The sequence below is a fragment of the Gymnoscopelus microlampas genome (genome assembly GCF_963454915.1).
Source record: "Gymnoscopelus microlampas genome assembly, chromosome: 23".
Taxonomy (NCBI): domain Eukaryota; kingdom Metazoa; phylum Chordata; class Actinopteri; order Myctophiformes; family Myctophidae; genus Gymnoscopelus; species Gymnoscopelus microlampas.
In genome coordinates this window covers 111726-126725 of record NC_139960.1, presented here as the reverse complement: position 1 = coordinate 126725, position 15000 = coordinate 111726, and the positions used below count along the sequence as shown (strand labels likewise).

Here is a 15000-nt window from a genome sequence, read left to right as displayed (position 1 = left end):
ACATCAAAATCACACTACAAAACCCCACATTTGATCAACAACAAAATATAGATTAATAGACAACATACAGCCAACATCCCCAAACGGAGTCTTATAATATCCAGCAAGTAGCCTAATATAAATTAATAACTGCAAACAAATTACAAGTTTAGGCTATCAAATCAATATCCTACAAAAGTAGAGATAAACTGTGACCTCACCGGCGCTCTGATGGACAATGAATAAATAATACCTTTGCACATTCTCTTGTCAATAATGATACAAATGGAACGTTTATTTCAGCAGCTAGAGTTTGACATTGTTTGAGTGCGTTTTGAGCGCAGCTCCTATAGTTTAAGTTAATTGTCTTCACCCGCTGCTGCGCAACAAGGCAGATCTCCGCCAGGGCAGGGCACTATAGGCTATTATATTTATATATTATATTTATATGCTTTTTAAAAAATCAACTTAAGTCATTATTAGTGCAAGTTCATAGGTGGACACAATAGGGACATTTGGGCACCTCGGTGTAAAATTGGCTATTTAAGTATGTACATATAAATGCATTTTAGTGGGCACTTTTTTTTTTTTTTTACCCTTTAACGGGAATTCCCGGGAAGCCCGGGAAAAGGTCTGAAAATTCCCGGGAATTAAAATTAGCTATTTAACGGGAATTCCCGGGAAGCCCGGGAAAAGGTCTGAAAATTCCCGGGAATTAAAATTAGCTATTTCCCGGAAAATGTTAAACCCTACCCCATACCCAGCACCGGCCAATTGCCATCACTGTTAGATCTGCTCTCCAAGCAACCACCGCCCCATTCCGCAGGAGGTTCAACCTACGGAAAGCTGACTGGTTGTCATTCCAACAGGAGATAGAGCATTCCATATCTAAAATACCACCATTTCCCAACAACTACTCCAACTTCACAGACTTGGTAAAAAGGTCAGCCAGACGTCACATTCCCAGAGGATGCCAGACACAGTATATTCCTGGGCTATCAGAAACATCCAGCGACCTGCTGAAAGCCTACTATGAGGACTACAATAAGGACCCTTTCTCCTCTACCACCATGGAACTTGGAGAGACCCTGATCAGTGAAGTTGGGGAAGAACGAAGGAAAGTCTGGAAGGAAATGATAGAGAACACCAACATGACAAATAACAGCAGGAAGGCATGGGCTACAATCCGCCGTCTTAGCGAAGACCACACCACTCCACCCATAATCACAACGGTCACAGCAAACTCTGTTGCATCACAGCTAGTGGCCAACGGTCGTAACCAACACCGCCGCCGACCCACAGGAGAACACCATCGCACAGTGGTATCAGACCAACCACAACCAGCCCTCTCACCCAACCCTTCGACATAGAAGAACTCGAAACTGCAATGGGGAAGCTGAAACCCGGAAAAGCAGCAGGGATTGATGATATACTGGCACCTGAATCTGGAGACCATGTAGCACCTCCACGCAGGCTCCCATCCAGAGCCAGTTTTGTGCACACAGTCGTGCCCCTCCAGACAACCAAACAAGCAGCAAGGACCAACATCTGGGAAGATGAATGAAAGTAACAACACACGAGCTCTTGAATGGCTGGACAGAGGGATCATACCAACGGAAAGCCTCGCTAGTGGCCACGACCTCAGCTGGACAACCTGGAAGTCACTAAATAGACTGCGTGTGGAACAGGGGAGGTGCAAAGCACTGATGAAAGCCTGGAATCACACAGCAGAAGACACGTGCAGCTGTGGATCAGAGCAGACAACCTGCTGGAATGTGCCGACGCCCCCCGGTGCAGTCCAGAGGACCTGGCAGAACCTACTCCATCAGCTGTGGCCTGTGCCCCATACTGGCAGAACGACATCTAAGATTGCTATGGACTCGAAGAAGAAGAACACAGAAAGCTCTCATCTCCATAGAGCTACATTCACACAGAAAGCTCTCATCTCCATAGAGCTACATTCACACGGAAAGTTCTCATCTCCATAGAGTTACATTCCAATCCCCCAAACTCGCTCACTCTCCTGGCGTCCTCCACTCGCGCCCTAAGCCCCGCCCCAGTGAGGAGGAGAGGATTATTTGCGAGGACGGCGTGGTCGACCCGTTGGCCTCACAGGACCGGAACGCAACTCTAGCGTCATTTCAAAACGAGGGCAAAGTGCGCGGTGACTTCTGACGTTTCATACAGCTGGACCAGAGCCGTGGATGAAAACATACATGCATAGAATCATATGCAGGTATAGAATAATGAAGAATATAAGAATAGATCAATGTGGATGATGGCCACATCGTTATCTTTATCAGTGTTGATTTCGTCGACTAAAACTATGACGAAAAATGTTCGTCGACTACCTTTTTTTCACTGACGAAAACTAAATAAAAACTAAATAAAACAAAGTTACGATGACTAAAACTAAGACTAAATATATTGACAATTTCGTCAACAAATATAAACTAGACTAAAATGACTAGTGGAGAAGAGATCATTTTATGTTTGGTTGCGCTCGGGTGTTGCACTCTGAAAATAGCAGATCTACAAGCTCACAACGCGTCGCGCTGCGACGCGTTGTGAGCTTGTAGATCTGCTATTTTCAGAGTGCAACCAAGTGTAAAATCAGTCATTACGACCGCCATCAAGGCACCGCCAAAATACATTTTAGTCGACTAAATCAACTGTAGATTCAGTCGACTATAATCTTATGATATTTAGTCGACTAAAACTAGACTAAAACTAAAACATTTCAGATGACTAAAATATGACTAAAACTAAAATGGAATTTTATTCAAAAGACTATGACTAAAACTAAATAAAAATTTGCTGTCAAAATCAACACTAATCTTTATATAGTTAACATTTTGTGCAAAGCCATTTATTCCTGAAATAGTGAATGAAGCGCCAGGATGAGCAAACTTACATTTATGAATTATATCCTGACGGTCCCTCTTTTTGTTCGTACAGCATCACTATTCTACGGGGAACTTTAACCAAAAGTAGCTGATCTACTCCCAATGTGAGCGTTGTGCAGAGGTCTGGAGTAGATACTGAACAGTTGTAAACTCAGGACCGTATCACTAAGTCTATATCAGTGCTTCTCACACTTTTTCATGTCAAGGACCCCCAGAATGATATGTATTTGGCTGCGGACCCCCATCTCCAAATATGTTGTTCCAGGGACCCCCAGGAGCAAAGATTTGAATTACAAACAGAGAGAGTGAGAGAGAGAGAGAGAGAGAGAGAGAGAGAGAGAGAGAGAGAGAGAGAGAGAGACAGACAGACAGACAGACAGACAGACAGACAGACAGACAGACAGACAGACAGACAGACAGACAGACAGACAGACAGACAGACAGACAGAGAGAGACAGAGAGAGACAGAGAGACAGAGAGAGAGACCAGCAGACAACAAACAGCAGTGTGTTCCCGCTCAGGGAGTTCAAAGGCCTTTTGGGCTTCAGGTAATGGAAAAGTGTAAATATAATATATATATATATATATATATATATATATATATATATATATATATATATATATATATATATATATATTCACCTCAGCAGCAGCAGCTAAAGCCTCAAATAACACATTTATTTATCTGTCTATTCACTTTTTTTTCATATATGGCCGATTGGCCGTTATGTCAGACAGAAACCTGGTATCTACAAGTTTAAATGATTTAAAATGTTTTGGTAAATGAACGAGTGACCACATCACACTGATCTACAAACTCACATCACTGTTCTGATCTACAAGCTCACATATCACACTGATCTACAAACTCACATCACTGTTCTGATCTACAAGCTCACATATCACACTGATCTACAAACTCACATCACTGTTCTGATCTACAAGCTCACATATCACACTGATCTACAAGTTCACATCACCGTTCTGATCTACAAGCTCACATATCACACTGATCTACAAGCTCACATCACACTGATCTACAAGCTCACATATCACACTGATCTACAAGCTCACATCACTGTTCTGATCTACAAGCTCACATATCCCACTGATCTACAAGCTCACATCACACTGATCTACAAGCTCACATATCACACTGATCTACAAGCTCACATCACTGTTCTGATCTACAAGCTCACATATCACACTGATCTACAAGCTCACATCACACTGATCTACAAGCTCACATCACTGTTCTGATCTACAAACTCACATCACTGTTCTGATCTACAAACTCACATCACTGTTCTGATCTACAAGCTCACATCACTGTTCTGATCTACAAGCTCACATCACACTGATCTACAAGCTCATATCACACTGATCTACAAGCTCACATCACACTGATCTACAAGCTCACATCACACTGATCTACAAGCTCACATCACACTGATCTACAAGCTCACATAACACAGATCTACAAGCTCACATATCACACTGATCTACAAGCTCACATCACTGTTCTGATCTACAAGCTCACATCTCACACTGATCTACAAGCTCATATCACACTGATCTACAAGCTCACATCACACTGATCTACAAGCTCACATCACACTGATCTACAAGCTCACATCACACTGATCTACAAGCTCACATCACACTGATCTACAAGCTCACATCGCTGCTATTTTCATTACTTTAGGATATTTAAATAAACAAACGATAATATAAAGTAATGGTTTTGGACATAGAAGGTTTTCACTCTGACAGCAACGGAGGAGAAAAAAAGTGTAAATATTCACCTCAGCAGCAAAGCCTCAAACACACATTTATTTATCTCTCTTATTCACTCTGAGCTTAGCTTTTTTTTTCCATATATATTTTTTAATCCAACTTCAATTTTCCTCAACGCTGGGTTTTAGTCAGATTGTAAGAAGCGGAGCAGAACCTCACAGAGCCTCACAGGTCCACACGTCAAACAACCACATTTATTTATTACCCACGTTTTGGCGAGCCCGGCTATCAGAGCCCGAGATAACGGGCCATGTAGAGCACGATGCAGACGACTCATTTATATTCACACACACACACACACGCACACGCGCACGCGCACACACACACACACACACACACACACACACACACACGCGCGCGCGCACACGCACACACACACACACACACACACACACACACACACACACACACACACACACGCGTATAAAATAGGGCTAAAGTGGTTAATGTATGTTTTATAATATAATAATTTATATCTGTAAAGTAGCTAAAGTTTTCAAATAATTGTAGTGGAGTAAAAGTGTGAGATGTAGTGGAGTAGAATTAAAAGTACTGAAAATTGGAAATACTCCAGTAAAGTAAAAAAAAGGCCTCAAAATTGTACATGAGTACAATACTTGAGTAAATGTACTTACTTTACATTACTGGATATGAGTAAAGCAAAAGGTGCAAAGGGGCGGATACCACAACTAACTGACACGCCCACAAACTTACAAACGAATCCATCGTGGTGAGATCGTATAGGAACACACCCCCCCGGGGGGTGCTCCTCACTGCCAGGTGTGTAGTGATATCACAGTGACATCACAGTGACATCACAGATATTAATTAATTAATTGGCATAACCACTAAATTAGGGAGAAATTTAGTGGTTTCAAAACAAATGTAAACATGGAGATACAAGGTTTCTGCCCGACAACCATGTAAAATGTATTCCCCCCCCTGAGCCCTCCCCCTTATTTTGTATTATTATTATTTTTTCATCTGCCGTCCTGAGTCCGTGACGGTGAACGGAGGGGAGGGGGGGGGGGGGGGGGGGGGGGGGCAGCGAGCCGCGTGTCAAAGCTTTATCTCTGTGGGACGGGGGGCGAGGGGATGGGAGGAGGAAAGGGGCTTAAAGCTGCATGTGTGTGAGACTCATCTGCTCTTTTTGGGAAATCTAATTTAACCACACACACACACACACACACACACACACACACACACACACACACACACACACACACAGTGTGTATTGATTCGGATGCCATGCGTTTCACTTTGAATACAGAATGACAAAATAACGGTCGACTTGCAGGGAATCAAACTGCATGACCGTGTTGGACGCACACACGCACGCACGCACGCACGCACGCACGCACGCACGCACGCACGCACGCACGCACGCACGCACGCACGCACGCACGCACACACACACACACACACACACACACACACACACACACACACACACACACACACACACACACACACACACACACACACACACACACACACACACACACACACAGTTTTTGGTGTGCAACACCAGCATGTAACTGAGTATAAACTAGAAAAAGTACTCCTCGGAACACAGGTCTCCGCCAGGTCAGGTAGGTTATTTTGGCCTCCTGGTGGCGCTATAATAGGCCAATGTGAAAAGGGTGCCATTTATTCCTAGACCGTGCACGGCAATCGGCCACTGCATGATTTGAGGTATTTTGTTCTAAAAATGTGTTTAGCTAAATTTGACCTCCTGGTGGCGCTATCAAAGGCCTACTGTATGTGAAAAATGTGGGGCAGAGGTTCTGCTCTGGTATCCATGGAGTGTGTGTGCACAGTTTCACTGCCATCAAGCCAACGGTGCCGGAGATTAGCTGTTCACAAAATGACAGAATTACACACGGACGGACGGACAGGGGGTAAAACATACTCTCTCGCCATGCCTTTCGGCCTGGTGGAGACAATCAGACAAAACTCTAAACCAGGGGTTAAAACGGTTTACAAATGAAGATAACTGTCAAACCTTTAGACCAGGGGTCTTCGACTGGGGGGTCCGGGACCCCTAGAGGGGCCCCATTAGTGCTGTAATAGTTCATGCTGAGTTCATCATTTCTAAAACAGCAACATGTCAACGTATGAATGAAACACCACCTGGAAGGTGATGGTTGAGTCTGGTGTTAGTCTAAATATCATAAGATAAATAAGAGCTTAAACTACAGTAGATTCAGTCCAACAGGCTGTGATGGTGTCATAATTTCTGATCTATACTCAGCTGTGTGCCGAAAAGAGCAGATCTACAAGTTACTATTACTAATACAATGCAGTAAAACATACTGTTGTATGTCTTAGTGATGCAGACACCACACACACACACACACACACACACACACACACACACACACACACACACACACACACACACACACACACACACACACACACACACACACACACATGTCTCACATGGAGTCAGTTATTTTCTTTTTTTTCCCACATCAGTTATGGTGTGTGTGTGTGTGTGTGTGTGTGTGTGTGTGTGTGTGTGTGTGTGTGTGTGTGTGTGTGTGTGTGTGTGTGTGTGTGTGTGTGTGTGTGTGTGTGTGTGTGTGTGTTTAACCCTTACCGTAGGTAGTCTCTCCTACACAGGATGAGGTTGGCCTTGGTGTAGAGCGTAGAGCCCACCTCTCCCAGCCTACAGTCACAGCAGGCACACTTCAGACAGTCCTCATGCCAGTATTTATCCAGAGCCTTCAGCAGGTAGCGGTCCTTGATCTTCCTCTGGCAGCCGGCACAGCCTTTAGGCTTGGTGTCCGGCTGGACAGACAGCATCTGGATACCTGGAGGGGAAACAAGAGAGAAAGACCAGTTTTAGAGTTTTACCATTTAAAACTCAGGATACCTGGACGGGAGACGGAGAGAACGTTTACAGTTTAAAACTCAGCTTCTTCTTCTATGCAACGATAGTCTGTTCTCCTACAGACGCCTTAACACAGGGGTTCCCAACCACCGGTCCGTGAGAACGCGGCCGGGACGTCCAAGTTTTCCCCCGTGGTGAATCTATAACGTTGTGTCGCCAGGATTTTCCACAGAGCAGAGAAAAGTTGAGACGGTCCTTGTTGATATAACGCCATTTAGGTCAATGATGTAACACTATGTAGTGATATAATAATATAACATTATGTAGTGATATAATAATATAACATTATGTAGTGATATAATAATATAACATTATGTAGTGATATAATAATATAACATTATGTAGTGATATAATAATATAACATTATGTAGTGATATAATAATATATATATAGCAGCGAGTAATGTGCCATTGACTGTCAGTCAACTTGTGTTTTGATACGACTGATGATGCCCCCCCCCCCCCCCCCGTTGACAAAACGGGGCCGCGCTGAACGAGTACTGTACTAATGTTGACGTATTTTTACTTTACTGGAGCATTTCCAATGTTTTATACTTTTACTTCTGCTCCACTACATCTCAGAGGCAAATATTATACTTTTACTCCACTACAATTATTTGAAAACTTTAGTTACTAGTTACTTTGCAGATATTAATTATTATAAAAACATACATTAACCACTTTAGCCCTATTTTATACATAGGCTATTTGAAAATATGGCGACGCGTTGTGAGCTTGTAGATCTGCTATTTTTAAACATTTACTACTTTTACTTTTGGTACTTTAAGTATATTTTGATGCCAATACTTGTGTACTTTTACCCAAGTATCATTTTGAACACGGGCCTTTTACTTGCAACAGAGTATTTTTATAATGTGGTATTGCTAGCTTTACTTAAGTAAAACATTTGAGTACTTTTTCCACCACTGATAATGTCTGACAGCGTGTGACAGTGTGACAGCGTGTGACAGTGTGACAGCGTGTGACAGCGTGTGACAGTGTGACAGCGTGTGACAGTGTGACAGTGTGTGACAGTGTGACAGCGTGTGACAGTGTGACAGCGTGTGACAGTGTGACAGCGTGTGACAGTGTGACAGCGTGTGACAGTGTGACAGCGTGTGACAGTGTGACAGTGTGACAGTGTGACAGCGTGTGACAGTGTGACAGCGTGTGACAGTGTGACAGTGTGTGACAGTGTGACAGCGTGTGACAGTGTGACAGCGTGTGACAGTGTGACAGTGTGACAGTGTGACAGTGTGTGACAGTGTGACAGCGTGTGACAGTGTGACAGCGTGTGACAGTGTGACAGTGTGACAGTGTGACAGCGTGTGACAGTGTGACAGCGTGTGACAGTGTGACAGCGTGTGACAGTGTGACAGCGTGTGACAGTGTGACAGCGTGTGACAGTGTGACAGCATCAACGACAGAAAGACTTTAAGGTTCTTTATTCAAACACTAACAGGTTATATTATAGGTTTGTCAGGAGACACACCTGCAACTCATTGGGACCAACTTGGGCCAAACCATTTGGCCAGGAGGGGTCCAGGAGGGGTTTTGTCTGTGTCAAAGAAGGACACTGAACATTACATTGAAGGCAAAAGCAGAGATCTACAAGCTTGGCAAAAAGCAGAGATCTACAAGCTTAAATGGAATGTACCTAATGTAATGTGTGTCTGTTTATAGCTCGTGAACAGAAGTGACAGTATTTGGTTCGTTCTGGTGGGAGGGGCCATGGGGCTATAGAGGGCTGAGCTGCAGTCTGCTGTCTGCTGAGAGAGATCACAGCTTCTGTAGTCTCTATGGAGACCACTGGTCTTTACTAGTCTCTATGGAGACCACTGGTCTTTACTAGTCTCTAAGGAGACCACTGGTCTTTACTAGTCTCTAAGGAGACCACTGGTCTTCTCTAGTCTCTAAGGAGACCACTGGTCTTTACTAGTCTCTAAGGAGACCACTGGTCTTCACTAGTCTCTAAGGAGACCACTGGTCTTTACTAGTCTCTATGGAGACCACTGGTCTTTACTAGTCTCTAAGGAGACCACTGGTCTTTACTAGTCTCTAAGGAGACCACTGGTCTTTACTAGTCTCTGAGGAGACCACTGGTCTTTACTAGTCTCTAAGGAGACCACTGGTCTTTACTAGTCTCTAAGGAGACCACTGGTCTTTTCTAGTCTCTAAGGAGACCACTGGTCTTTTCTAGTCTCTATGGAGACCACTGGTCTTTTCTAGTCTCTAAGGAGACCACTGGTCTTTTCTAGTCTCTATGGAGACCACTGGTCTTTACTAGTCTCTAAGGAGACCACTGGTCTTTACTAGTCTCTAAGGAGACCACTGGTCTTTACTAGTCTCTAAGGAGACCACTGGTCTTTACTAGTCTCTATGGAGACCACTGGTCTTTACTAGTCTCTAAGGAGACCACTGGTCTTTACTAGTCTCTAAAGAGACCACTGGTCTTTACTAGTCTCTATGGAGACCACTGGTCTTTACTAGTCTCTATGGAGACCACTGGTCTTTACTAGTCTCTAAGGAGACCACTGGTCTTTACTAGTCTCTAAGGAGACCACTGGTCTTTACTAGTCTTTAAGGAGACCACTGGTCTTTACTAGTCTCTATGGAGACCACTGGTCTTTACTAGTCTCTAAGGAGACCACTGGTCTTTACTAGTCTCTATGGAGACCACTGGTCTTTACTAGTCTCTAAGGAGACCACTGGTCTTTACTAGTCTCTAAGGAGACCACTGGTCTTTACTAGTCTCTAAGGAGACCACTGGGCTTTACTAGTCTCTAAGGAGACCACTGGTCTTTACTAGTCTCTAAGGAGACCACTGGTCTTTACTAGTCTCTATGGAGACCACTGGTCTTTACTAGTCTCTATGGAGACCACTGGTCTTTACTAGTCTCTATGGAGACCACTGGTCTTTACTAGTCTCTAAGGAGACCACTGGTCTTTACTAGTCTCTAAAGAGACCACTGGTCTTTACTAGTCTCTATGGAGACCCCTGGTCTTTACTAGTCTCTATGGAGACCACTGGTCTTTACTAGTCTCTATGGAGACCACTGGTCTTTACTAGTCTCTAAGGAGACCACTGGTCTTTACTAGTCTCTATGGAGACCACTGGTCTTTACTAGTCTCTAAGGAGACCACTGGTCTTTACTAGTCTCTAAGGAGACCACTGGTCTTTACTAGTCTCTAAGGAGACCACTGGTCTTTACTAGTCTCTAAGGAGACCACTGGTCTTTACTAGTCTCTAAGGAGACCACTGGTCTTTTTACAGTCTCTAAGGAGACCACTGGTCTTTACTAGTCTCTATGGAGACCACTGGTCTTTACTAGTCTCTATGGAGACCACTGGTCTTTACTAGTCTCTAAGGAGACCACTGGTCTTTACTAGTCTCTAAGGAGACCACTGGTCTTTACTAGTCTCTAAGGAGACCACTGGTCTTTACTAGTCTCTAAGGAGACCACTGGTCTTTACTAGTCTCTAAGGAGACCACTGGTCTTTTCTAGTCTCTAAGGAGACCACTGGTCTTTACTAGTCTCTAAGGAGACCACTGGTCTTTACTAGTCTCTATGGAGACCACTGGTCTTTTCTAGTCTCTAAGGAGACCACTGGTCTTTACTAGTCTCTAAGGAGACCACTGGTCTTTACTAGTCTCTATGGAGACCACTGGTCTTTACTAGTCTCTAAGGAGACCACTGGTCTTTACTAGTCTCTAAGGAGACCACTGGTCTTTACTAGTCTCTATGGAGACCACTGGTCTTTACTAGTCTCTAAGGAGACCACTGGTCTTTACTAGTCTCTAAGGAGACCACTGGTCTTTACTAGTCTCTAAGGAGACCACTGGTCTTTACTAGTCTCTAAGGAGACCACTGGTCTTTACTAGTCTCTAAGGAGACCACTGGTCTTTACTAGTCTCTAAGGAGACCACTGGTCTTTACTAGTCTCTAAGGAGACCACTGGTCTTTACTAGTCTCTAAGGAGACCACTGGTCTTTACTAGTCTCTAAGGAGACCACTGGTCTTTACTAGTCTCTATGGAGACCACTGGTCTTTACTAGTCTCTGAGGAGACCACTGGTCTTTACTAGTCTCTATGGAGACCACTGGTCTTTACTAGTCTCTAAGGAGACCACTGGTCTTTACTAGTCTCTAAGGAGACCACTGGGCTTTACTAGTCTCTAAGGAGACCACTGGTCTTTACTAGTCTCTAAGGAGACCACTGGTCTTTACTATTCTCTAAGGAGACCACTGGTCTTTACTAGTCTCTAAGGAGACCACTGGTCTTTACTAGTCTCTATGGAGACCACTGGTCTTTACTAGTCTCTAAGGAGACCACTGGGCTTTACTAGTCTCTAAGGAGACCACTGGTCTTTACTAGTCTCTGAGGAGACCACTGGTCTATACTAGTCTCTAAGGAGACCACTGGTCTTTACTAGTCTCTGAGGAGACCACTGGTCTCTGTAGTTTTTGCCACTGTGTTGTACTGACTGACACTTGGGGGAAATAAAGTGTGTTAAATAAAGTGTGTTAAATAAAGTGTGTTAAATAAAGTGTTAAATAAAGTGTGTTAAATAAAGTGTGTTAAATAAAGTGTGTTAAATAAAGTGTGTTAAATAAAGTGTGTTAAAAGTTGCCTGTCTGCCTGCCTTGCCATCGTTGTGAAAGTACTAAAGGTTACACACTGCCCTCACCCAGCCTGGGCTGTGACACAGCATTTATATGCCTGTCCAAAGAGACACTTTTAAACCAAACCTACTGAAATATTGTTGCTAATTTGCTAGAACAAACTTTGCACCAAGCTACCCATGGCCTACGTTCATTCTGCTTTTTGTTTTGCTAAAAAATATCTAAAGTAAACTATCAAAATAATAATAATAACTAGAAAATGTGCTCCTCGGAGCACAAGTCTCCGCCAGCAGACCCACATTGGTGAGGATTTTTGGTAAGGAATTTATTCCAAGATTGTAACTTTTTCTGATAATATCTCCTGACTAAATGTTAGCTTGGCTGAAGGCACTGATGTCACTTCGAAACATGCACCGCAATGTTTCGAAGTGACTCACCTATTTATAGGTATGTATTTCGTCATACGTCTCGCTAGCCAATCAAAGCACACCCTTTCAACATATTGTCACGTGTCACGTGAAGCTTGACCAATGTTAGCTTGGTGGAACCAAAGGAAATCAAACGAAAACATACTCTCCACCATGCCTTCGGCCTGGCAGAGACAATAATCTGTACATTTGAAACTAAACCTGCAACTCATGCTGTTTACATTTAATAAACTAAAAGCGGAGGAGAGGATAATTAAGGCTTGTGACCATAGTGTAAAACACACTCCTAACGAGGTCTGTCACAATTATTGTCTAATATAATAATCACCAATTATTTGAGATAATCACAATTATTTTGCATAAACTGTCACAATCGTTTCCATGTTGAAAAATGTTCTGACGTTTTCAATCATTTTCCAAAAGTAACAGATCTACAAGCTCACAACGTGTACTTTCTTTTTTTACGTAGACCTATGAATTCTATATATATTACTGTATGTATGTGTCATTATGTGGCATTTTAACATTCCTGTAGCAGATCTACAAGCTCATAGCCATGAGAGGACATGGTGGACAGAGGACAGGACATTAAAACACAAAGCCTTACTATTCTAATTATCATACAGTGTGTGACATCGGAATAAATAGAATATAAGCTCTAGTGCCTAAACCACAAGGTAAATAGTCTCACACACACACCCACACACACACACCCACACACACACACACACACACACACACACACACACACACACACACACACACACACACACACACACACACACACACACACACACACACACACACACACACACACACACACACACACACACACAGACAGACAGACAGACAGGGTTTCAAATTGTAGTCTTTCAGTTCTTCAGTTGAGTTCTCTCTCTCTCTCTCTCTCTCTCTCTCTCTCTCTCTCTCTCTCTCTCTCTCTCTCTCTCTCTCTCTCTCTCTCTCTCTCTCTCTCTCTCTCTCTCTCTCTCTAGTGGGAGTGGCCAACACGGGGGTGGTGGGGGGGGGGCTGTATTGTTAGGTCCTAAGCAGGGTGTGTGTGTGTGTGTGTGTGTGTGTGTGTGTGTGTGTGTGTGTGGGGTGGGGGGGGGTGGGGGTGGGGGGGGGGTCTTTTGTTGGGGGCACAATGTGGCCTCGCACCATAAAGACCCCCTAATTAGTATTCTAACTGAACAACACCCCCACTGACACACACACACACACACACACACACACACACACACACACACACACACACACACACACACACACACACACACACACACACACACACACACACACAGCTTTCTCTTTTACAAATATCTTTAGACTATATTTCCTGTTACACAGTAATGTATCCATTTGGAACCAAATGGACCCTTACAGGTCTGTAACTCTGAGAGTGTAAATAGAACCAAATGGACCCTTACAGGTCTGTAACTCTGAGAGTGTAGTTAACAGAGTTAAAGGAACACAGCATAGTTTTTACAGCATTTAGTTCTTGCTGGGCAGAAAACTCACATCTCCTCATTTCAAACATACATCATACTAGTGTCACACAACAAGTAACACAACAAATAGCCTTTAGATCTGCTATGTTTTGTGTGTGTGTGTGTGTGTGTGTGTGTGTGTGTGTGTGTGTGTGTGTGTGTGTGTGTGTGTGTGTGTGTGTGTGTGTGTGTGTGTGTGTGTGTGTGTGTGTGTGTGTGCAGGGCCGGCGCGTCCATACAGGCGACCTAGGCGGCCGCGTAGAGCGCCAGTTGGAGAGGCGGCAGAAAAATGTCGGGGGAAAAAAATTAAATAACCTAACCCTAACCTAACCCTAACCTAACCCTAACCTAACCCTAACCTAACCCTAACCCTAACCCTAACCTAACCTAACCTAACCCTAACCCTAAAACCGAAATAAAGTAACTAAAGACACAAAAAAAAGTATTATAATCCGCCCATAACCGCGTAAAAAAATTGCGCGCGCGGGGGCGCATCAAATGAATCTCGCCTAGAGCAGCGATCAGCCCTCCACCGGCCCTGTGTGTGTGTGTGTGTGTGTGTGTGTGTGTGTGTGTGTGTGTGTACGGGGGGGGGGGAAGAAGGACTGCATGGCAGAGTCAGTCAAGCACGCCCCCCCCACCCGTCTTACAATGCTATCCAGCCAATTAACAGCTTAAACTCCAGGATGTAAAACGAGTCTTTCAGCTCGTTAACGAGTGTCCACCACTAAACGCCTTTGATCTGACCGACGGACGACTTCACAATCTGTCTGTTTTATGTTTAATAAAAACTGAGTTTTAGTTTGAAACCCACCGACGTTTTTAGATAAAGAGCTACACACACACACACACACACACACACACACACACACACACAC

The 15000-nt window shown here is 43.8% G+C and overlaps 1 protein-coding gene across 1 annotated transcript in view; it reads right to left on the bottom strand.

Moving 5' to 3' along the window:
- lmo3 (LIM domain only 3) overlaps positions 1–15000 on the bottom strand; it is a 50525-nt gene that overhangs the window by 29579 nt on the left and 5946 nt on the right. The window contains exon 2 of the mRNA XM_084049705.1: positions 7288–7501. Within this exon, the coding sequence (XP_083905831.1) occupies positions 7288–7493 (206 nt within the window). The 5' untranslated portion in view covers positions 7494–7501. The remainder of the gene's footprint in view (positions 1–7287; positions 7502–15000) is intronic.